Source organism: Patagioenas fasciata, chromosome 1, assembly GCF_037038585.1.
Source record: "Patagioenas fasciata isolate bPatFas1 chromosome 1, bPatFas1.hap1, whole genome shotgun sequence".
Classification (NCBI taxonomy): domain Eukaryota; kingdom Metazoa; phylum Chordata; class Aves; order Columbiformes; family Columbidae; genus Patagioenas; species Patagioenas fasciata.
In genome coordinates, this window is record NC_092520.1 from 148,586,535 (window position 1) to 148,609,368 (window position 22,834).

At 43.4% G+C, this 22,834-nt stretch overlaps 1 protein-coding gene across 10 annotated transcripts in view; it reads right to left on the reverse strand.

Annotated features, from left to right (window-relative positions):
* BICD1 (BICD cargo adaptor 1) overlaps nucleotides 1-20,358 on the reverse strand; it is a 182,211-nt gene extending 161,853 nt beyond the window's left edge. For 4 of the 10 annotated variants that reach the window (XM_065857268.2, XM_065857254.2, XM_071817201.1 and 1 more), the window contains exon 1: nucleotides 19,866-20,157. In XM_065857268.2, the coding sequence (XP_065713340.2) occupies nucleotides 19,866-20,078 (213 nt within the window). In that variant the 5' untranslated portion in view covers nucleotides 20,079-20,157. Of the gene's footprint in view, nucleotides 1-19,865 lie in introns of all 10 variants that reach the window. The other 6 variants (XM_065857271.2, XM_065857286.2, XM_071817215.1 and 3 more) reach the window with 4 other exon arrangements.
* Between the last annotated feature and the right edge of the window lie 2,476 nt (nucleotides 20,359-22,834).

Below are 22,834 nucleotides of genomic sequence, written 5' to 3' on the forward strand. Positions count from 1 at the left end.
TTCCCTTCTCCTTTACAGGTAATTTCTTTTATTTCTCACCTGATCCTGTCGCTATGCCAGACCCATAAAAAAAGGAATCCCCTACATTTCTCTTTTCCACACAATATTTCTAAAACTCCATGATTAAGGATTGTAGACTTTCTGTTTCACATGCTTTTTCCAGAACTGTATTAAGGAGTAATCAGGCAACCAGTAGTGGGCAGAGACGAATGGGGAAGGGAAAATCAATAGGTAAAAGCAGTAATCCCTTATTCTGGTATAACAACAGCAGGAATAATGTGTTTGATCGCAGGCTTAATTATCCCTGTGCTCTTATAGTGGGATTTCAGGGACAATGAAAATACCTGGTCTCTTTGGACTGCCGTAAATTTGTTCCCGTAAACCCTGATTGTGCGGAGAAACTGGGTCATCCTGGTTTTCTTCAAATACATCGAAACAGCCTCTCTGAGGTGCTCTTTCTAGAAAAAAATGCCATCAAAATTCAATGGCTCTTTAGATGCTGTTTCATGCAAAAGATGGGGGACCCAGCATTAAGAGCACATGAATGACCTGACCTCCAGTAAGACATCCAGTGATGCAGCAGCAACCACCAGCAGATTTCATGTTTATATGTAGGCATATTCCCCAGATTGTCTCATTGTATGTTTGGCAATAAAACTGTCACTTCATGCAATACTGAAACCATATGAATTAAAAATGAGCTTCTTCATGACTGTCTGTGTATACCTATAACAGAGGACGTCAACATTCAGAACTTGTGGGAATGTTTGTCTAATTCATAAATTATGAACAAGACTACTCTAAGCCAGAGTGATTACTACAGGTATCCAGCACTATGCTGAAATGTAATATGTACATAGAAATGCCTTACTAAAATGTCAATATTATAAAGCCTATAATAACTGATTGGATTATTTTGGACAAGAACTTCAGCAAATATGAAACAATGCAGCTTTTTTTGATGGTGACAAAGGCAATCCAATTTACCAGCTGTAAACTACAACAGTTTTTCTGAAGCTTTCTAGTCCTCTGTTGCATACATTACATAGCACGATCACCTGCACATCTTATGAAGACTATCATAAAAAATAAAAATTTGCAATGCAGTTCACTTTCATTCACAAGTAACTAAAAATAATTATAGACAAGATAAATATTTTAGAAATATTTTATGTGATTATGGCCAAAATCAGGAAATTATGGCCAAAACAACAACAAAAAAGTCTGTTGCAGAAGATGGTAATAATCTTTTAATTTGAAATGAACCACTACTGGAAACCCTTCCCCCCATGTTTTCTCAGACGACTTTGTACATCTGTTACAAAGAAGGTAAAAACCTGCCCACTTTGAATGACATAGATTTGTAAACAGAATTGAGACAATGTCTGGGAAAAAAAACACCTTCCACTGGAACTGAATGGAAATACTGTAATTTATTTTAAATTGGTTTAAGCATAATTTAGAAACTGTTTCATTTCAGCCAGTTACAGATGCAAGTTTAATTTCTACATCACAGCCAAAATTATTCTGATCACAAATATGGCAGAGCTCACTGCAAATGGTAAGATTTATACATTCGAGATGCCATCTCATCCCACCTCTTGCTGACATTTATATACCAATATAAATTGCTATACATAGAGACAGAGAGGGCAGTGGAGTTGCTGTTAATTTGGTTTTGCTCACTTTTGAGGGAAAGAGAACCAACGTTCTGTTTTCCCTCCCTTTGCTCCCAGAGGTCATGGCTCACAGACCCTACAGGTCTCTGTTCACAGAAGTGGCCAATACAACTCTGTGCAGCTCAGCGGACGGGATGCACGTTACATACACATCCTGCTGTTCTATAGGTATCCATCTACCCTCTTAATGTTGTCTGTTCCTGTGAGATGACAGGCCTGCATACGGAGAAGTGTTATATTTAGATTACACTTACTACTGGATAAAGTTCAGAGGAAAAATAACTAGCGCAGCACACTTCACCGAAGATGTGGTTAAACAAATCTTTAGCAATGAGAACATACAAACAAAACCAACTGAATGTACTGGGCTCATCTAACACCTGTCTTCCAGTTCCAGTTAGTTCAGGAGGTCTCCACAGGTTTTTAAAGTTAATCCTGCTGGGGACAATCCAGTGTGCAGCCTTCCCTGGTGAGACGCTGCTTCTATAAAGCTGATCTGTGCTTTGCTTTTCTGTTTTATCTTTATGAACACAGTGAAGGAATGTGAATGGAGAAGCAAAGATCCTCCATGGATTTCACTTGTACCCCTGGAGTTTTAAAGCCAGTTTTAAGAACTCCTTGACTCAGACTCACAGAATGGTTGAGGCTGGAAGGCACCTCTGGAGGTCAGATGGTCCAAGCCCCTGCTCAAGCAGGGCCACCTAGAGCTGGCTGCCCAGGGCCATATCCTTCTTTGCTAACTAACCTAATATGTTGCTTTAAAAGGCCTCGCTTCTGTATGTAAGACTCCTAAAGGAATGTAATCTATTCAAGACCTTTCAGGGTAAAGTGGTTCTCTGAAGCGCACATTTTTTCCCTGTTTGCTTCTACAGTCAGTGGGTTTCAGACATCACCTGTGAAAAAATCTTTCACCAACTGCATAACACAGAAGTTCCTTAGCTCCCCTCCCCTCACTTGCACAACTTAAAATTCGACTTTTTTAGCATTTTCATAATAACTCAATATAGGTATTAGAGAAAAAGACTAACTATACAATGTCTCTGGTGGTCCCTTAGTTCAGTGTATGCTGAACAGATTCTGAAAGATGTGTTGTGACTTACTAAACAGGTGATTAACTTGGGGACTGATGTGCCCATGTTTTCTTCTTCTGTCAGGGTTACAAGTTTGGCGGTCAGACCATTTGTTCACTCTGAGGGAGTTTTAAAGCATATTAGCTAAATATTTCAGCTAACATTTGCAAAATGGCACAACTTCTAGATTAGCCATGAGGACCAGATTCTTCTCTTATCTGTTCCAGTGTAAGAAGCTGCCTGGTTTGTAGAAGTGACACTTGCACTGCTGCCCTTTTCATGCCACACTGCACTGAGTCAAAAGCTTTCTCACAACTATCATAGAAGAAAATCTTTCTGCAAGCAGATCCCAAACCTGAAAATGAGAAAGGAATTCAGCTTTCAACCTCATTAGGATGAATTTCAGTATGGAAGGTGACCCAAGCTCAGTAATACAAATTTAGATTTAATGATCCAGGGCAAACAACAGCCACCAAGTCTTAGCCTGTCTCCTATGGGCTCTTAAATTCTCATTTTTTCTAATAACTTGGGATCTGCTGTCTAATTATGACCAAATTTGACTGAAGAGTAAAGACTGCAAAGATGATTAATCTCTTCTACCAGCTCTGTGAAAACAGACATCCATGGTTAGCTATCTTGATGTTAAATTTACAAAACAAAAGCAGCAAGAATACTAATCTTTCTTTAGAAAAAGTAATATGCAATAATTTTAGGACAACAGGTGGGTTTACATCTCATAAGAACAACATAAAACTCAAACTACAAACTGCACCACTGGGGCACCCGTTCATTTCTGGCTCAGAATGCAGAGCAATGCTCACTGAGTCACCAGTGCTTCCAGTCTGCTGCCAAGCCCTCCCATCAAAACAACTTATAGTTCTGAGAACATCACCGTGACAGTCACTATTACAGCTGTGTGACTTAACACTAAGAAGGACCAAATTCTTTGCTAGCATATTTCTGTGATTTCAGGAGAGGTAAGGCAGCAGTGAATTCAGATCATATTTTGAAGTGTTATCATAAAGCCAAATATTGTTATTAAAAAAAAAAAAAAGAAAGAATACTTGCTGTACCTGGCTCTGCATACCTTATGAGAACAGATAAAAATCACATTCTCTATTAGTATGAGTGCCTTTGGCTCCAGGCCACAGCATGATCTTTATAACAACAAACTGCTCGCCAGAAGAGGTTTTGGTCATGGACAGGTTAAAACCACAAAACTGTGGTGTAATTACCATGGTTACCAGAATAGAGCAGGGACTGGAAAAAAAAAAGCAGAAATTACTATCCTTCTCATCAGCAACAATATTCTGAGGACACTTGCATTGCTTACTGGGAGCCTAGTACTCTAAAACCCTGAATTATGATGTGACATTCCCAGTTGCCCTCATGTTCACCATCATGTCACCAGCTGTCAGATTCCTGGAAAAGTCATTTTTGTGTTAATTGAAGGAATAAGGTTTTCATTATTAGCAAAAAAAAGGGAATAAAGTATCTTTTGAATACTTAACTTTAAATTTTAAAGTCATTAATACCATTCTGGCAGAGTTCTGACAAAGGCTTCAAAGAAGGTTGTGGAAGGGCTCTCTTAAGTCCTCACCAGTTCCCTTACACACAGGGAAGAAGACGGACAGAAGGAGCCTTCAGACCTCGATAAACCCCATGGACAAGATGACCCATGTTACTTTGCTCCTTACATTGCACTACCACCCCTCCCTAGGCTCATCTAAATGGCCATCTGTGGGTCAGATGCCGCCCCTCCTGCGAAGGAGATGAAGAACAGCTGTGGAGCACCGTGATGTGCCAAAGCCACCAAACGCTTTATCCTGCCTTTAGGTCCAAGCTGCTGCGTGGGTGAAGGTAGGATTCTCAGAGTCACCACCATCTCATACACCACATCTGGAAACAAGAGCCTACCTCTGGCAGCTGCAGCAGCCAGATCACCCTGAGGGCAGTGCACTGGCAGTGCACAGCACAGATAATTCTGTGCGCTCTCTAAGTGAATCAGGGGCAGAGCAACCGGGGCTCAGGGGCTTGCTTTGCATGGTTTTGCTTCTTTTGCCCTTATTACAAACAGCGACAGTTGAAACACACTCTTAAGTGAGAGGGTCTTCAGTCAAACAAGGGTCCACTGCATGAGAGCTCAATGCTGCAAGAAAAGATGCAGAAACCAGTGAGTCATTCGACAATTTAGTTTTGGGAATTTCCACCACTGCCTGCACAAACAAAGCTAAAGGTTTGTGACATCTGCTTGTGTTTCGATTATCTTTTTCGGGATCTCGGAAGTTCAAAACCACATTCTAGAGAAGCAACTGGCAGAAGGAAATTACTTCTAACAGCCCATCCACAGAAGAGGCCCCATTATTATTATTAATTACTCATATTGCCATAGAACCTAATTGTCCCAGCGAAGAATAGAGGCCCACTGTGTTACATTCAATACAAACAGGAGCATAAGGGCAGGCCTTGCCCCACAGAGTTTGCTCTCTACAAGCTCCACATTAACCATTGCCAGCTCTGCAAGAAGCCTGATTTAGTGCTCAACACACCCTGTGAGATTTTAGCTGGCCTGAGCTCCTGGAGAACTGCAAAAGTCATGCTTTGCAGAATTAAATTAATATTTCCCACGTACTCTCATTACAAAGGGCATCCCACAAGCTGGAGCTGAAAACAGTAAAGTGTGTTATTTAACTTTCCCCTTGCAGCAAGAGGAACAAGGGGTGCTTTGTGGGGTGAGGCGACCCAGAGACAGTGGGTGAGGAGGGACGAGGCGGCTGGAATTTGGTTTCCTCCCTGCACAGAACAACTAGATGTGGGGAAAGAGCAAAGAAAAATGAAGCATTTCAACCAGCTGTAGAAATTAGTAAATGCTGATGTGAAAATCTGAGTCACAACAGAGTCATGATTCGGAAAGGGCTAAGTGGGAAGGAGTAGGAAGGTTCTTAGAGACATGGTTTAGTGCTGGAGTTAGGTTAATGGTTAGACTCAATGATCCTGAGGGTCTCTTCCAAATGAAATGATTCTAAATACTGGGATGGCAGCCCAGAACAGTCAGCTTCCAGAGGGCAAGAGGGCAGAGCAGAAAGGACAGCCAGGGGTGAGAAATATGCTCTGGGATCGCAGGTACTTTCCATGTGCTCATGGATCACCAAAGTACGTGAGAGAGGGATCACAAAAGGATGGCAAGGCGAAGGGGACAGAGATGCAGGCGGGGAGCTACTGATGGCCTCTAATGACAAGGGCTTTGCCTCTGAAACACTGCCAAATAATGAATTAAGAAACCAAAGAGGTGTCCATAAGATTTTCACCCTCATTCTTCTTTCAGTTTTGATTGTGTTACAGTAGCAAAACAACCAGCAAAACCATTCCTACATGGCCTTACTGGTCACACTGGCACCAGTGGGAGCTACTACCAGTGCACACACTAGTCAGAGAGTACAGGGCAGTTGATTGCTTTGGCTTTCTGGTTGACCAGCTTTATAAAAAGGAAGGATTTTTGGAAGATAAATGATTCAACTAGAGGAAAAATGTGATTTTCCTTTGTGATTTAGCCACTGATTTCCTAGGAAACTATAGCTGAACAACCCGTCCCACCACAGCTCTTAGGCCTCCATTACTCATCTGTAAATTCCTCTTATTATTCCTTAACAGCAAATCCCTGACAAGGTTGTCTATTTCCACTTGGAAATATCTAAGCTTTTATTTATATGCCTAAAACTCATTGTGCCAGGCATCACAGAATCCCCAAGTACTACTGTCATGCAATAAATAACAATCTGTCCCACCCTGCTGAGATTTAGTGGGCAAAACAACAGCTCATGAAAATAAGCAATATTTGATTTTTTCAGAATGTGTCCACTTCAGCAGTCTGTTCTTTCACAGGGTAACAAAGAACTAGACCTGTTTGCTAACAAAATTACTTTTTAATAACTGCAAACCAGTTTATGCTGATGCATGTTTTCATTACTACTATATTCATGTGACACCTGTCAGACACACACAATCAGTGATCACGCCAGTGGATTTTATTTCACTGTAGGCCCTTGCTGCTGAAGATCCCAACCAATGTCGATGACCTTCGAGGCTGGATGCATTACCCATCCCTCTGGCAGCAGCCAAGGTCATGCTGTCTCACTCCCTCCAGCTTTTCCCCCACATCCATTCGGTGCACTGGTAGGTGCTTGACTATTCATAACGCTCTCACTTGCAAAGCTGTAATTCCTTTGTCCACAAGCAGTGCAAAGCATTGGATTGCAAGCTCCTAAAAATGTTGCTTATCAGATTTTTGGACTCCTTTTCAAGCAGTAGATTACTTTCTGCTGAAAAAAAAAAAAAGAGATAAAACACTTGAAATAGAGGCCTCTCACTCTCAACCTGAGAGTTTTTCTTAGGGAACAGCTGACCTGAGGAACCCGGCAGGATAAGAGTCTCTCCCGTAGGGCCTGGGGGCAGAATTCAGGTTCCCCTTTTCCACACTCCCTCCTTCAGAGTGGATTAATTAACAACAGGATCCTTGGATAACAGTAAGAGACCAGTGACTGTTGGTACACAGCCCAGCTTCAGCTGTGGGTGCCTAAGTCGAGTTCTCACCAGTAAAGAAACCAGGGCCTCCATTTCAAGAAAAATCTTGCAAATAAGGGATCTCCACAGAAAAAAAAAACCAAAAGTGTATGCAGCATGGTCTTTAACTGCAAGTCTTCCTGTTACACACAGGGAAAAATGTTACTTTTACCCAAACAAGGTTTATATGCCCTTTTTCTTTTCTTCTCATCATCCTAATCTGCTACAAAAGCAAATTCAACAGCCATAAAACACAGGCGTGACTCTGAATGTCTCTAACCTCAGCCCAAAGAACAGTGAGTAAAGTACTTTAAAAACACCAAGTGCCAAAGCTATACTCAAGGTATCGCTGCATTTTCCGTTCTTGAATAAATTTCTCTCCATAAGCAAGAAAACAGAAAATACTTGAAATCACAAATCATGAAACAGTATTAAGTAGATTACAGCAAAAATGTTTAAAGCCTGGAGACTAAATGTGTATCCCAAAAATCTACATACAGTCACTCAGACCAGTGTGATCTGTTTTCCAAGTATGTGGGCAAAAAGAAGTCATATAGATTTCATAGAATCATTTCAGTTGGAAGAGACCCTCAGGACTGTCAAGTCCAACCATACCCTAACTCTGGCACTAAACCAAGTCCCTAAGAACCTCGTCTAAACGCCTTTTAAACCCCTCCAGGGATGGTGACTCCACCACTTCCCTGGGCAGCCTGTTCCAATGCCTGACAGCCCTTTCTGTGAAGAATTTTTTCCTAATATCCAATCTGAACCTACCCTGGTGCAACTTAAGGCCACTTCCTCTTGTCCTATCACTTGCTACTTGGGAGAAGAGACCAATCCCCTCCATGCTACAACCTCATTTCAGGTAGTTGTAGACAGTGATAAGGTCTCCCCTCAGCCTCCTTTTCTCCAGGCTAAACAGCCCCAGTTCCCTCAGCTCCTCCACATTAGACTTGTTTTTCAATACAAGGTTGATTGGCCCACTTAATAAAGCAAATCCAATGTTTTCCATTATAACTAAAATACAGACTTCAGAGTCCAAATTTCCAGGTATCTAAATCTTATAATCCTGTTCTGTCACTTTAATATGGATTTTATTTTAGGAATAGTAAGCATCTAAGAATATTTAGCACCATTGTAACTTCAAATTCAGCACATCTGGAAAAAAATGTTATCACTCAACTGCGTTGTTCGATTTGTTCCTATTTTTACACAGCTGAGCTTACAGCATGCTAAGGGAAAGTTCTGTTATTATCAGATGGCAACCCATCACCCCTTAACTGGCAGAAAAAATAAAAAACTCACCTAATGCTCAAAGTACTGCACTCCTGACATACATCATATGCCTCTATCTCCCACATTTGTATACATAATTATATGTCATCTAACTACTGTTTCTCTTTATGTAGTTATATATCATACACTTATTTCACAAAGGAATCCTTGTTACCATATCCTTACATTTTACTTCAAAATTTGTCACCAAGGAGCCAGATTTATGACTGAGATTTTATGGATTAGTAATTGATCTAGTGTACATTTTTAGCTTACTGCAGATGGAAGATACATGTCAGCTGAAAAATCTTTCATCAGGTTTCTGCTGGGTTTTATGTTTAGTTTTGTTTTTCTTTCTTTGCCCTTACACATTTGGAACTAACGAAGCGCATGCACATGATCAGTTACTGGAGCACAGCTGTGTTATGACAATTCATTAAGCTGCAAGAATAAGATTGCATATCTACAACCCAGTAATTACAGCTATGCCAGTTCTCCCTTCTTTGGTGGGAAGAAATTTGAATTCTCAGTTTATCATTTACATCCTGATGATAGTGCTGTTTGCCAGAAGGTGGTGGGCACAGACTCAACAATTAAATCATTGTCCTGTTTTACCTTTGACTTACCCATGTAGCCAGGGCCTCAACATTGGTCTTCAATCATACCTGCTATAAATGACCCTGAGGCACAATCCTACCTACATTGTTACAGATAGCATTCATCAAGGAGATGCTTAAATAAAACCTTTCCTAACTGTTTGTAGGTGGGAATCACACACAGTTATCAAAGAAAGCAAAAAATGGATATAAATGTTCCCCTCAACTAAACTCGGATGAGCTCTGCATGTTTGCCATTGCTGTGCAGACATCTGGAATTGCCCAGAACAGCACAACCTTTTCATGCTTTGCAAAAACCCTGCGAGGTATTCAGGGTGTAAGAAAAACTTTTCCTACTCACCTAAAAATGCCCCCACTTGTCTTTATTAAAACTATGAATTATACAAACTACAAGCTATTGAGAGCACATTTCTAATAAGAGAAATCATAGATTTGAGTAGAACAATTAGTTGTTAAGTATCTTGGGTTAGCCATCAAATTGAGAACCAGAGGCTATGGCTACACAGAGAGTTTAACCCAACTGTGAACTCCCCATATAACCCCATATCAAATGTTCTAGTTCTCTATAAACTCAAATGCCAAAAGGCTGAGAGCTCTGCCTTGATGGAACTATGGCGCCAGGATTCAGTGCAATTTGGCCTCCGGCATCTTGCCTTTTGGATGTGAGTAGACAAGAGACTCCAGTCCTGAGCAAGACTAAATCCAAATCATGCTGTGTTCATGTTTGGCCAACAGCCAAGCTTTTATAAATGGATTGTTTCACCAAGCTACCTGTTCCCTTTGCCTGACCCAAATTCCTATCTTTGCTCTTAGAGGCTTGCTGACCCTTTTCCATCTTCCTATCTCAGCTTTACAACTACTAGGAGCTGGTTTTCCTTCTCTAAGCATCCAAACCAGAAGTTAAAACTGCTGCTGTTAGCAATTACCAGCTTCCCTCCTTGCGTGTAGCCAGTGAGGACAAACAGCACTCCATGGTTCATTCTCAGTTCCCTGACATTTAAATCCATCTGGAATAACTGGAGAAACCAAGGAAAAGCTGTTGGATGCAGATAAACCTCCCAGAGCGCATACTGAATGCATGGCATTGCTTCTGATAACCCTGTGTCATCTGTGGGCTCTGAGAGGTCACAACATTAAAAACAGACAAACACAGACAAAAAAGAACAGGAAGGAAAGAGGAAGTTTAAATCTCCCTGGAAGTTGATTGATTGAAGTGAAAGTGACTAACTCTGGTAACTGAGGACTTCTTTTATGCTTCTTGTTTAAGCACAGTGTTGTAAATATTACTGCTAGCACTGGGAAACTACTTGCTGTGTAGATGGGTTTAACACAGCTGTGCAGCACAGAGGCAAATGAGGTGTGAGGAAAGAGGGTGATGGAGAGGACACGGCCATGTGGGTGACGGGCCCCTCTCCCAGCACTGACCGCAAGGACTGAGAACACTATCTAACTTCACTGAGCATCTATTTCCTGGTCTGAGGTTAAATAAATAAACAAGCTCGGAAACCAAACAATAATTTTTCAAAAAAAGTTTTGATTTTTGCAAAACCTTATGGAAAAGTGTCTTCTTCCTGTGCATACACTCAGTCAACCTGATTTTAAAGCTGCCTTAAATGTTGTCTTTCCAAGGGTAATTTTAATGGTGAGGATGCCACAAAGCAGAGCTGACAAATCCTCTGCTGTTTCATTTTCAGCCTGTGTTAAAACAACATTTCTAAGTATTGTTCGGGTTCCCTCATGTTATTGCAGTGTCTGAGCAGAGCACAGGTCTAGTCTGCCACGAATGGCCAGATTTCTTACACTCACGCAATGACAAAAAGGGTCTTTAATATAAAAAAATCAGCTCATATCTTACAGAGTAGCAAATCAACACCAATAAAGACTGAAAAAAAAAAGAAGATTAAAAAGTACATAAACCACCACGGACAGGAGATGAATGCTGTACAAGAATGAGAAGCAGAAAATGACGTGCTGCAGACAGAGAGGGAGGAACCACAAGAGAGATGCAGAAAATGAGAGCAGACCAATTTCAGTCTTAGTTGAAAGCCTCATGGTGTTAATAGTTTCAATAGGTCTATCCCAAACCCACAGATTTAGGCCAGTGGCCTGCTCCTTTTAACTATTAAGTTAATTAAACTTTGATAGTGAAAGATGTTCAGAAACACAAATATGATAGTCCCAAAATTATTTTCAATACTACCCACCGCAGAGTTCCCATTAAAACACTAATCTGCAATCTAGCTTAATTTCTTCCCGCTTACTTCAGCTTCAGGCACCTGCCCTTGCTGAGATGCATCTTTCACCTTCTGACTAGTACTAACTACTTCCATCTGTAGCTGGTCTGTACTCATGGGCTGCTTTCACAGCACAGTATGAAAAATTGCTGTTTTCTCCTCATAATCATCTGCTGCTAGTGAGGCAATGGGTAAAGGGACAAAGGGCACATTCATGTCTCTACATGCCATATTAATTCCTCTAAATGAGGGAAATACCCTCTTCTCCTTCCCTATAAAAGAGAGTGGTGATGAGTTCACGAGGAAATGAGAAAAGAAGACTATAGAAGTCATGCCACAAATCTGTGACAGTTCAGCAGAAATGAATGCATGCTCTGCCATTATCAATTAAAATAATCCCAAAGAAAAAAATGTATGGTACAGAATTGTATCGAATTAAACACTACGTGCCCCCTCCCCCTCCCCGCCCAGGTATCAAACAAGTACAGAAGGGAAATGTATAGCAAAGGCAACTGCAGCAAAGCCCTACAATGTAGCAGAGCCCATGAGAGATGCAAAAACAAGCTGTGAATCGGATTTTATTCCAATTGTCCATATGCAAAAACAGAAGAGAAAATGAGGTGCTGAAGAATAAACACAACCAAGCTCATTTGAAAAAAAATGAGAGGTTGTTCAAGAAGAAAGCTCATTTTCTAGAAGCCCCCAAAACAGCCAGAAAAATGTATGTCCTTGCATGTATTTTCCTCCAACTGCCAACTGCATAAGGTATATAAAAATTGCCCAGGTGCAAATGTAGTCTATACATCTGACTTTGAGAATGCTCCTCATTTTACCATGATGAATGTTCACAAATTACTGTTTTATGCCAAATCTTATTTTCTCCACCATTGTTTTGCCCCTAGTTGCAGTTTCAGTAAAGCCAGGTGTTCAATCTGACTGCTGTTGTGCGTAGAGACTCCATGCACACCCCTTAGGAAGAAAATCCACCGTGCAGTACAGAAGGGGAGGAAAAATATTTCACATAAAGGAAGGTGAAAAGATGGTAGCAAATATTTTTTTTAATCCATTACAAAAGGCCTAATTCCAAACAGATGTGGACTTTTATACTAAAATATCTTCAGTGAGACCTAATTTTATATTAGACAGGAAGTACTTCACAATAATAATGCCTGATTTACCCATTAAAACTTCAATCAGTCATTTTAAATTGGGTACTAACCCAATATTTTCTAGAAAAGCCACAAAAATTAACTTCTGCGTGACATAAATCCAGTTGCAACCTCCAGTTAGAGCAGTTCAGCCCAGATGACTGATTCAATCAAAATCCCTCAGATTAGAGAGGGATTTCTCAAATTTCTTAGATGAAAGATTGAAAGTAAGAAAATAATTTAACTGTGGGGAGAAAACAAATAGATCTCCAGTTAGATTTATTTTAGGAGTGCATGAACCCCAAGTATCTAAAGCTGACTATCATTGTTAAAGGTTTGTTTATTGTAGGAAGACTAAAATCCCATGTTTATCTGTACTGACTTATAAGGATGCAACACAATTACTGAGAGCAACTGGCAATACAGGTCCCTGGGGAGAAAAAAAAAAGGTTCATCTACATTTTTCTTTGTACGCTGCCAAAGCTCCAACAATAGCCCTAATTTCCCCTAAGATGATTTCAGCTGCTTATGTTTTCTGTAGGCTAATGCACAGGATTCATTTCCTCTTAGAGGAAGCAATCCCGCCGTAATTTGATGAGCATCTCTTACCATCAGTACCTGTTTAAGCAATTCATCCCATCCCCCTCTTTCCTCCACATATATCCTCGCGCTGAATTTTGGCAATACAGGTAAAACAGTTTAGGGGAATGTATTGTGAACCAAATCATGTAACCAATCTGGGTTACAGATCACATCCACCTCCTCCTTGGTTATTTTTAACTGAGGTCAGTTATTCTACCCTGGTGTGACAGTATATATAAAGAGTTGCAAAACTGAGAGCAAGAACAGGGGCAGAGATGACAAAGGGAGATGTGGGTTGTCTTGCTGAGAGAAGAGCACATCAAACTACACCCGTAGTAATCCCAGGTCAGTGCAGTCTTAATGACAAGCAAGAGGAAATTAAATTCAAGTAAGAAGTGAGACTACGGCTCTGCTAATGGTCAGTGTTTCCAGGCAGCATGCTGTTATGTATTGGGTAACTCACAGCAAGCTGCTACTGGAATTTAACTGGGCAGAGTGGGCACTCTCAGAGACCTTGCATTGTTCAAGGTCCCCTGCTGTCTCTCTCTTTCTGTAGTCCAACTTCCTGCTTGCAGAAGAGTCAGCTCTGAGCTCAGAGCGAGTTCCTTAGGTTTGTACCCAGTTGGGGCTTGAAAACCAGCATGGAAGGACATGGCAGAACCTCTCTGGACAGCTTGTGGCATTGCCTGTCCTCACGGGGAAGCAGTTCTTAAATCTAGTCTGAACTCCTCTAGTTTCAATTTATGCCAGTTGTCTCATGTCCTCCCACCATGCACCACTGTGAAGAGCCTGGCTCTGTCATCTCAATAACCTCCTTGTAGATACGGGCAGGCTGCTGCTGAGACCCCACAGCCACCTCTTTTCCAGACTCACTGAGCCCGGCTCCCACAGCCCTTGGTCTTCACAAACCAAGTGCTTCAGCTCTTGACCATCTCAGCGGTCTTCTGCTGAACTCAGTCTGGTTTATCCATGTCTTTCTTGTACTGAGTGAGCCCGAAACTGGATGTCATTTTCTAGATGGAGTCCCACAAGTGCCAATTTGAAAGTGACAATCACTTCTCTCACCCTACCAGCTATGCTTCTGCTAGTAACAGTCTGAGATGCTGTTATCCTCTTCAACGTCAGGGTACACTGCTGGCCCACATTCAGCTCAGTGTCCTCTAGGACAGGGTGTCAGACTCATGTTCACTGGGGGCCACATCAGCCTCACAGTTGCCTTTGAAGGGCCGAATGTAATTTTAGGATGGCCCTTCAAAGGCAACTGAGAGGCTGATGTGGCCCCCAGTGAACATGAGTTTGACACTCCTGCTCTAGGATACCCACAACCTCTTCCACAGACCCATTCCTCAGCCAGTCAGTCCCCAGCCTGCAATAGCCATTCCTTGTAAGCATACCTCCCAAAATGAACTGCTCAGAGCATCTTCAGACTCCTTTTGCTGCAGACCTATGCTTATAAGTAAGGTGCAGAGTGATGAATGCCACTTAGGGCTGTTCTGGATCCCACTGCTGTGCAAGCCCCTGCATAATAGCTTGATCAATGATGCTCTTATATTGCCTTCCACGTGCTCCTTTCTGCATGTAACGGCTTCACATACTGCTCTGCTCTCTTCTCCTAACCAAGCCAGCTGTGAAAGGGAACTTGGTAAAAACTCTTCAGTTAGCAGCATATGCCCTAGAGACAGAGGTTGTGTTGGCTGAGCTCTGGAGGAGACAACCCTACAGAGAGTGTCTGAGTACTGTCCCTCCAGCTCACCCACCGTTGCCCTGTCCTCATCTTTGAGCTGGGTGCTGGGCACTGCAGCCTTTCTGAGTGACACATGAACAGACACCAAGGACGAAGTGTTGAGAGCAGGATGAGATAGTGAAAATGTTCAGCCTCATACAGCACAGGCCCACAGATGCTGTCACTGGAAGGAGGTGTAAAGATATACTGAGATGGCATCAGTTCACAGCTTTCTAGTTATGTATTTGGGACACATTCATCTTTGGGAAAAATTCAGAACATTTCACTGGGATTTATGAGCAGCTTCACACTTTTCTAAGCATCCTGTGATGCAGACAGCTGCGTAGAGTAACCCACATTTAACAGGGCTGCATTTGGGATGGGGAGTCTCCCCCTCTTCTGCCTTTTTTGGGTCCAGAGAAGTTCCAGAAACTGTACACTTCAAAGATGGAAAAGGCAGAGGTGACACAAGCATCAGGCGTGCAAGAGGCTTTGGAGAACAGTAGAGGAGCTGAAGAGGTAGCACCATGCCAGAAGAAAGGGGAGATGGAACTCAAGTCCCCTGCATTAAATTAGTGCAGGGGAGAACAGAACAGGAAAGAAGCTGCCAGAGACAGCTTCAGATCTATTCCCCAAAAAGCCTTTTCAGTCACAGACCAACAACTGCTTGTGGAAGCCTTATTACTAAACTGACTAAGCACTTCATAATCATTGATACAACCTGTCCATGAGGTAAACAAGAGTTTTCAACCTGCCAAGGATAGGCCTGCTCACCAATAGCCTGGTTTCAATAATTTACCAAGGATAATTTGGCTTAAAGTAACACAAACACCAAATTGCATCTTCAAGCTGGAAATCAAATAGTCAGCTCTAGCCCAGGGGAGGAGTTTGTCTCAACAGAATGAAATACATAAAAGCCGAGAAGCCAAGTAAGACATTGCCTAAGTCAGTCAGTCAGAGAGGGAGTCAAGGAGAGGGACTTGAGGTTCTATTCAGCTGTTATTTTCATTATTTGATTCCCAAAGAGAAATCTCCACATAGGAATTGCCAGGCCTGAATGTCTTGCAGAGTTGGATATCGAAGCTGCCTTCCATCCCCATTTTATCATGACTCAGGATGACTGATAGTTCTCCCCTTTAAAAATATTACAGGCCACGAGTGCACAATAGCTAATCACAGATCATTAAAGGGTTGAGGTTGGAAGGGACCTCTTGGGACTGTCTCATCCAGCCCCCCCTGCTCAAGCAGGGACAGCTACAGCAGGTAGCTCAAGCAAGAAGATCAATATGAAGCCATTTTACACTTCATAAAAAGAATGAAAACTAACAACAAGCATTATCCTTGTAGGAAATGCATTGTGAACATGTAAGACCACAAATACTAAAACCACTGGAAAATCGCTTCCATAATATATGCTGGTCACTACACTTCCACAGCAAGAAAATGCAAACAGGCTCCCTTCAATCCCACGACTAATAGCAATGAGTCTTATTTGCTGCATTGTCATGGACTGCAGGTTAAAAGGCACATCTTCTAAAGTAACTTCCTGAACAGGGGATTTAAAACTATAGGGTTTCTACCACAGGGCCAAAATTCCACTACGTTTGAGACGTAACTGAGGCACACAAACATCATTTACAGACTGGGCGGGGCGGGGGGGGGAAGAATGTTTAAAAATATTAATGTTTTGTTTAACACTATAATCTTGTCTAGCATCAGGACCACAAGTACTCCACCTCATATCACTGAAAGCTGTTAAGGTCAACACAACAGAGTATACCTTTGCACATTCCTGACATTCAGTTCATTTCTGCAAAGCATAAGATTGGTAGCTGGTAGATGTCTTGAGTGTTCTCTGGACAGCTTTCGTGTGTAATAACTGCTCTGATTGGGAAGAAACCAGGACACTGATTAAAACATCAAAGTTTTTGTAATGTAAATCAATCTCATGGCCAAAAGACATCTAAATCTTAGGCTAAAGCAGAGACCTCTGAATACAGGACAAGAAACATCAGACCTTACCAAAATAATTCATATTGCATGGTGGATAGCATATATCCTGTATATAAATATTAATATTTAATGTAATGTATTGCAATTTGCTTTTACTTCAACATCCTATAATGACTTGACTTTCCCACCTCACTCTCCAGCAATGGAAATTACCGTATAGCTGAAGTTCTCTATTGCAATCTATATAGAAAAGGTCCTGTTGAAGTTCACTGGAGTTTTGAATTGCTAAGGAGCGTGGGAGAAGACTTCAGATCCTTGACTGCTAAGCCATGACTGAGTAAAGACTCTGTTTGCTGAGCAATAAAATACAAAGAGCTCCTAACAACAGAACACAGGAATTGAATAATGAAACAATTAAAAAAAGAAGACTTGCTTTAATAAAATTCAACCCCTATAATTAAATCCATTCAGTGAAGGTCTGCAGAAGGGGAGGTAAAAGTCCTAAGCGTAATCCTGCCCACACTCTTGCACCTACGATTTCTCATGAATGGATAAATTATTTGTTTCGGCGCAAACCTGAGGCCTAATTTCTATACCCGAATATGACCTGGGAGAGGCTGCAGATGTAGTGAGGGAAGAGTAGAAGCACAGATCCTTCACTGACACACTGAGAGTCTTCCAGGCTCCCATTAGTCAGTCATGGTGTTTTGATGTCCTGCCATGCAGACCACACCAGGTCATCGTCCAAGACATCCTCTGCAGGTCCTGCTGGAGATGACACACAAGGACTCTCCTCCACACATTTTGGAGGGAATCTTAAAAAAAAAAAAGCTGTATTTGGACTTCTGCCACTTCGAGAGCTTTCAGGAAGAACCTACAGCCCCAAAATCTATGTCCCCCAGTCTCCACAAGACACTTTGCTTGAACTACCCAAATTCTTCCTCACCAGTGTTGTCAGAGGTGCCACTTGCTTGTGTCTCACAGTTACAAGTCTGATCAGCGTTCAGGGAACAGCCATACTGGAGGTGATAACAGAGAAGCTCAGAAAATAGGTAACAGTGACAGGAAGGGATATGAGCAAATTCTTCTTTGCAGGGCTTGATATGCTGTAAGAATCAGTGTGTTAGAAGCAAGAAAAAAAATCTGAACTGGAGACTGGAAAGGCTCCAGTCTTGCTTGTCATCAGGCAAGCTACAGGATTTATCCTCTTCATGGATGGCCTCAGTGTCCATGCTGTGGTTGGCACAGCACGAAGGCATGGCCCCACAGGAGACATTCTGGGCTGCAGAGCATGCAATCCCACTGACTTCAAAGGGAGGTAAACGGGAAGGGAACTTGAGCTCATCTTTGATCTCAGTTAATCATGTTAACTAATCTTCTGGTTTAATAATTTCAACTCAGTTCCTTGCACTATCCCTTCCATCTGTGGCCATGTGCACCCATGTGTCATCCTGGTTTCTGGTTAGTCTTTAGTACATTATTGTGATGGGATAACAGCTAGCTACAGCTCTGTTTATCGCTTTCTTCCCACCCCAGCCCTCAGAAATCGCATTGTAGTTTTTCCCCATAATTACTGCCGGTTCATTTCAAAGAGTGCGGCCTTCAAGCCAGTGCAAATTCATTCTGTATCTCTATTCCGCAACCTGTGATTACTGGTTTCAAAGTCCTGAGCCTACTGCATAGGCTCAGCAGGGGTGGGGAGGCGAGACATCAAGTTTAAGGAGATCAATAGGTTTTTCTGAACAAAACAGCTTCATTCTTCTTATTGAAAATATAACTTTTTCAGTTCTCCTGGACACTTAACCAAGACTGTAGCATAACTCATTCACCTCTAAGTAAAATTAAACCTTTATTTTATTGAAAACACTTCTAGAAGTGCATAATTTAGTATTCTAAAGAACAAATTCATACATAATCTAAGTTTTTAAGTGGCTTCCCTTCATATGGAATATGTTCATGATTTCTAACTGAATAGAATTTCTGCACATTATATATAGCAATATATTTTTGTAGAACAAAAAGATACATTTTAAATTTGGGAGAATATCTGTTTGATGCTTTATCTTCTCTTTTCAAAATATGTGATTAGTTACAATCTAAGACAACATAAAAATACCATAAAATGTAGAAACACAAGTGCTGCATATGTGTGCACACACCCCCCTTCTGTAGCTCCCATGTATGTGCACTGTTATCAATCTCAAGTTACTTCCCTTAATGATGAACATGGGAAGAGTGATGATGTTTCAGAGTCATGTTTAGCAAAGCTGAAAGATAAGGTGCAGCATTCCCCTACTTTATACTTTGGATATTACAAAAACACCTTTGAAAGATAAACCTAGACCACCCCTCCAAGCAAATATTTTATCATTTCCGCATGACGCAGAAGTTTAATTTCCACTGACGGGGGGGTGACCTCAAGACTGTTGTACGGCTACTTCACCCCCCTTAATGGCAGCAATTCCCCTGACTGGCAGAATAGAGCAGGTCTATAAATAACTTCCAAAGGAATTGTCTCTCTCCTCACGCACTGCAGACAACTGTTTACATAGATCCCGGGTCCTTTCATACTAGGTTTACTCAGCTCTCATCCTCCGGGCTGTTTAATATCCTCTTTCTAAAAAAAAGCCTCGGACGATGCAGGTATGACAGGAGGCACTCTCTCCAGTGCTGCAAATCCCTGTTACCAGAAGTTGTGGCTCCCGGCGGCCGGGGCAGGAGCGCGGCCCCGGCTCCAGGGCAATTTCCCATGGCAGAGGGGTCGCAATCTTGTGAAATGCGTCCTTAGGCTCCACAGTCCCGGCCGATTCTTCGCTCCCGGGAAACCCCTCCTCCCCACCCCACGAATCCCCGCAGCCACTCCAGGGCCCGGGCATCTTTGCTCGCCCACCTGCAGGGGGCCGGTCCGGGGCTACGGGGAGCGACACGAGTGGGGCAGCCCCGCACCTTCTCGCACCCGGCGGGGCTGCGCACCCCTGCGCGGAGCGGGGCGGCGGGGAGACACAAAAGCCTGGGCTCGCTCACCTCCTTCAGCTGCTCCAGCTCCTGCTTGAGGCCGTCATACTCCGCCTCCAGCTCGTCGTACTGCTGCTTGAGGGTGAGCTTCTCCTCCAGCACCACCAGCCCATACTCCGCCGCCTGGATCTTCTCGTGGGTCGTCTCGGAAAGCTCCCGGGTCAGCCGCTCGATTTCGCTCTTGTAATGGTCCGCACCCTGCAGCACCTCCTCCGCAGCCATAGCCCCGCCGGCACTGCCGCGCCGCCGCGCCGCCGAGGCAGCCAGGGGGCGGGCGCGGCCGAGGGGCGGCACCGGGACCGGCACCGCCGGCCTGGGGATGGGGATAGGGATGGGGATGGGGATGGGGGCCGGAGCCGCCTGCGGCAGCCGCCACCGAGCGCGGAGGCGGGCAGCTCCGGCGCAGCCGCGGCACCCACCCCCTCCCCGGACTCCCGGGAGACGGTGAGGCCCTGTTTGCCTCCCCCGGCCCTGCGGCGGCCCCGGCTGCCGGCGGCGGGGGCGCCTGGGCCGGGCGGGCGAGCCCCCGCTGCCCGGGGAGGTAGCGGCGGCGCGCTGGAGGCCGCGGCGGCGAGTGGGGCGGCCGGGAGCGCGCCTTGGTGCGGCGGCTCACAGGGAGATGCTGCTGCTGGCGCCCGCCTCTTCCCGGGGAGCCGGCACCTCCGCCTCCCTTCCACACGGTCCCTCCCCTGCGCTCTTTAAGATGACAACAGCGTCCTCAGGTTTTGGCATTCGCCGCCGGGGAACAGGAGAAGCAGCACCAAAGTGCGGGGGCACGGTCAGAGGCACCCGGGGCGGTGGATCCAGTCGGAGCCCGGCGCACCTCACGCCGGGGTGTCACCGTGTGCTCCGTGCTGCCTGTGCGGGGCTGCTTCTGAAACATCCCACGGCCCCCTCCTCTGCGCTCCTGGCAGCGGAGCGGGGGCTGGCCAGCCAGCCGTGGTGCAATATTAGGGCCTGTCGGTTTTTCTCAGCATATTGCAGCGATGGGCACATCAGCGGCGGGGCTGGTAAAACAGAAAGGGAGATGAGACCACATCTGGAATATTGCGTCCAGTTCTGGGTCCCTCAGTTCAAGAAGGACAGGGAACTGCTGGAGAGAGTCCAGCGCAGAGCCACGAAGATGATGAAGGGAGTGGAGCATCTCCCTTATGAGGAAAGGCTGAGGGAGCTGGGGCTCTTTAGCTTGGAGAAGAGGAGACTGAGGGGTGACCTCATTAATGTTTATAAATATATAAAGGGTGAGTGTCACGAGAATGGAGCCAGGATCTTCTCGGTGTCAACCACTGATAAGACAAGGGGCAATGGGTATAAACTGGAACACAGGAGGTTCCATTTAAATTTGAGAAGAAACTTCTTCATGGTGAGGGTGACAGAACACTGGAACAGGCTGCCCAGGGGGGTTATGGAGTCTCCTACTCTGGAGACATTCAAAACCCACCTGGACACATTCCTGTGTAACCTCACCTAGGTGTTCCTGCTCCGACAGGGGAATTGGACTAGATGATCTTTCGAGGTCCCTTCCAATCCCTAACATACTGTGATTCTGTGATGCAGCGCAGTAAACTGTGGGAGCATCAACTATTTTCCTGGTATTTCAGGAAACTGGGAAGGAAGAGCCTCCCACTCTCTTCTCCACGGGAATGAGCAAGGAAACCTGGACATGAAACAGCAGCAGGATCAGGGCGCTGAACAGAGGCCACACTTCCATGACTGTTAGGGCAAGATCTCTGCACTACTGGTTAGACAGCAGGACAAAAGTGATTTAGATCAGATGCAGTCACACCATTGTTTCTCTGTCAAATTAACCAGAGGACCTGATGCATAGATTATGTCAGTTTTATGCTGGCTGCAGAAAGACAGATGCTACTTGTCCAGCATAAAACTAGAATGGTGCAGACAGACAGTAACTGATCTCGTACAAACCCTGCCAGTAAAAAGTTAACACACTGGATTAGGGGCATTTTACGTATTTGAACTGGAAGAGCAAGTTCATCCTGGATCGATGTCATAATGTCCCACGTAACAGCCTTTTTGTTTGGTACTACAAGTCTTAAACTCAAATGTACTGTTTCTTCAAACTGTGGCCTGCAAACAGAGACCTGATCCTACTGATATCGACCATGTTTCACTGTAAGTACTGGCAGGACTGGGTTTCCACGCTTTACAAATATCTTTTTTTTCTTTCTAAAATACTAACAATACTACATTTTTGAAATTTAACAACTGAGGTTGAGTTGTAATTTCCAGGAAAAGAAAGGTGGCATTTTTGGTTGTTGTTTTTTGTTTGCTTGTTTGTTTTTTTTTAAAAAAGATAGTACATATACATGATGGATATTGCTGCCCACCAATGGAGCACAGTATTGGAAATCAAAGACATAGATTCACTTTCTTGTTGACCTGTTAACGTGGTTTTAAACAAGCCACAACCCCTTTCTGCCTCAGCTTCCTCATGTTTAAGAAAGAGGTAAAAATGTTTAGACTCTTCAGCAAAGAGCTTTGAAATCTGCAAATTGAAGCTCTAACACTAGTTATACAATTTATACATACAGTAAATAATATCTATTTTAGAAATATATGTGCATGCATACATAACTAACTCATTGTAATCTAGCCTGCATAAACACTTCTTTTCACTGGCTAGAGAACATAAATGGAAGAAGCTAGCGAAGTAATAGATGTTTTGTCAATTTTATATCTTGAAAACAGCTTCCAAAAATGCACATATTAAATCAATTCTAGTGTGGAAGCAAGTGTGAATATTAATAGGAAAGAAACAAATGTGAATATGAATAGGCAAGGAGAGTGAGTGGCTCTCATGGATGACTGAATGTCAAAACAGAGAGGAAAGCACCAGCACTCCAACCATCATTCCAACGGCACACCTAACCTCAACATCATTTCCTTAAAAGAGCAGAAAAGATTCTACAAAACAGAAGGAAACCAACTAAACAAACAAAAGTAAAAAAAAAAGGCAG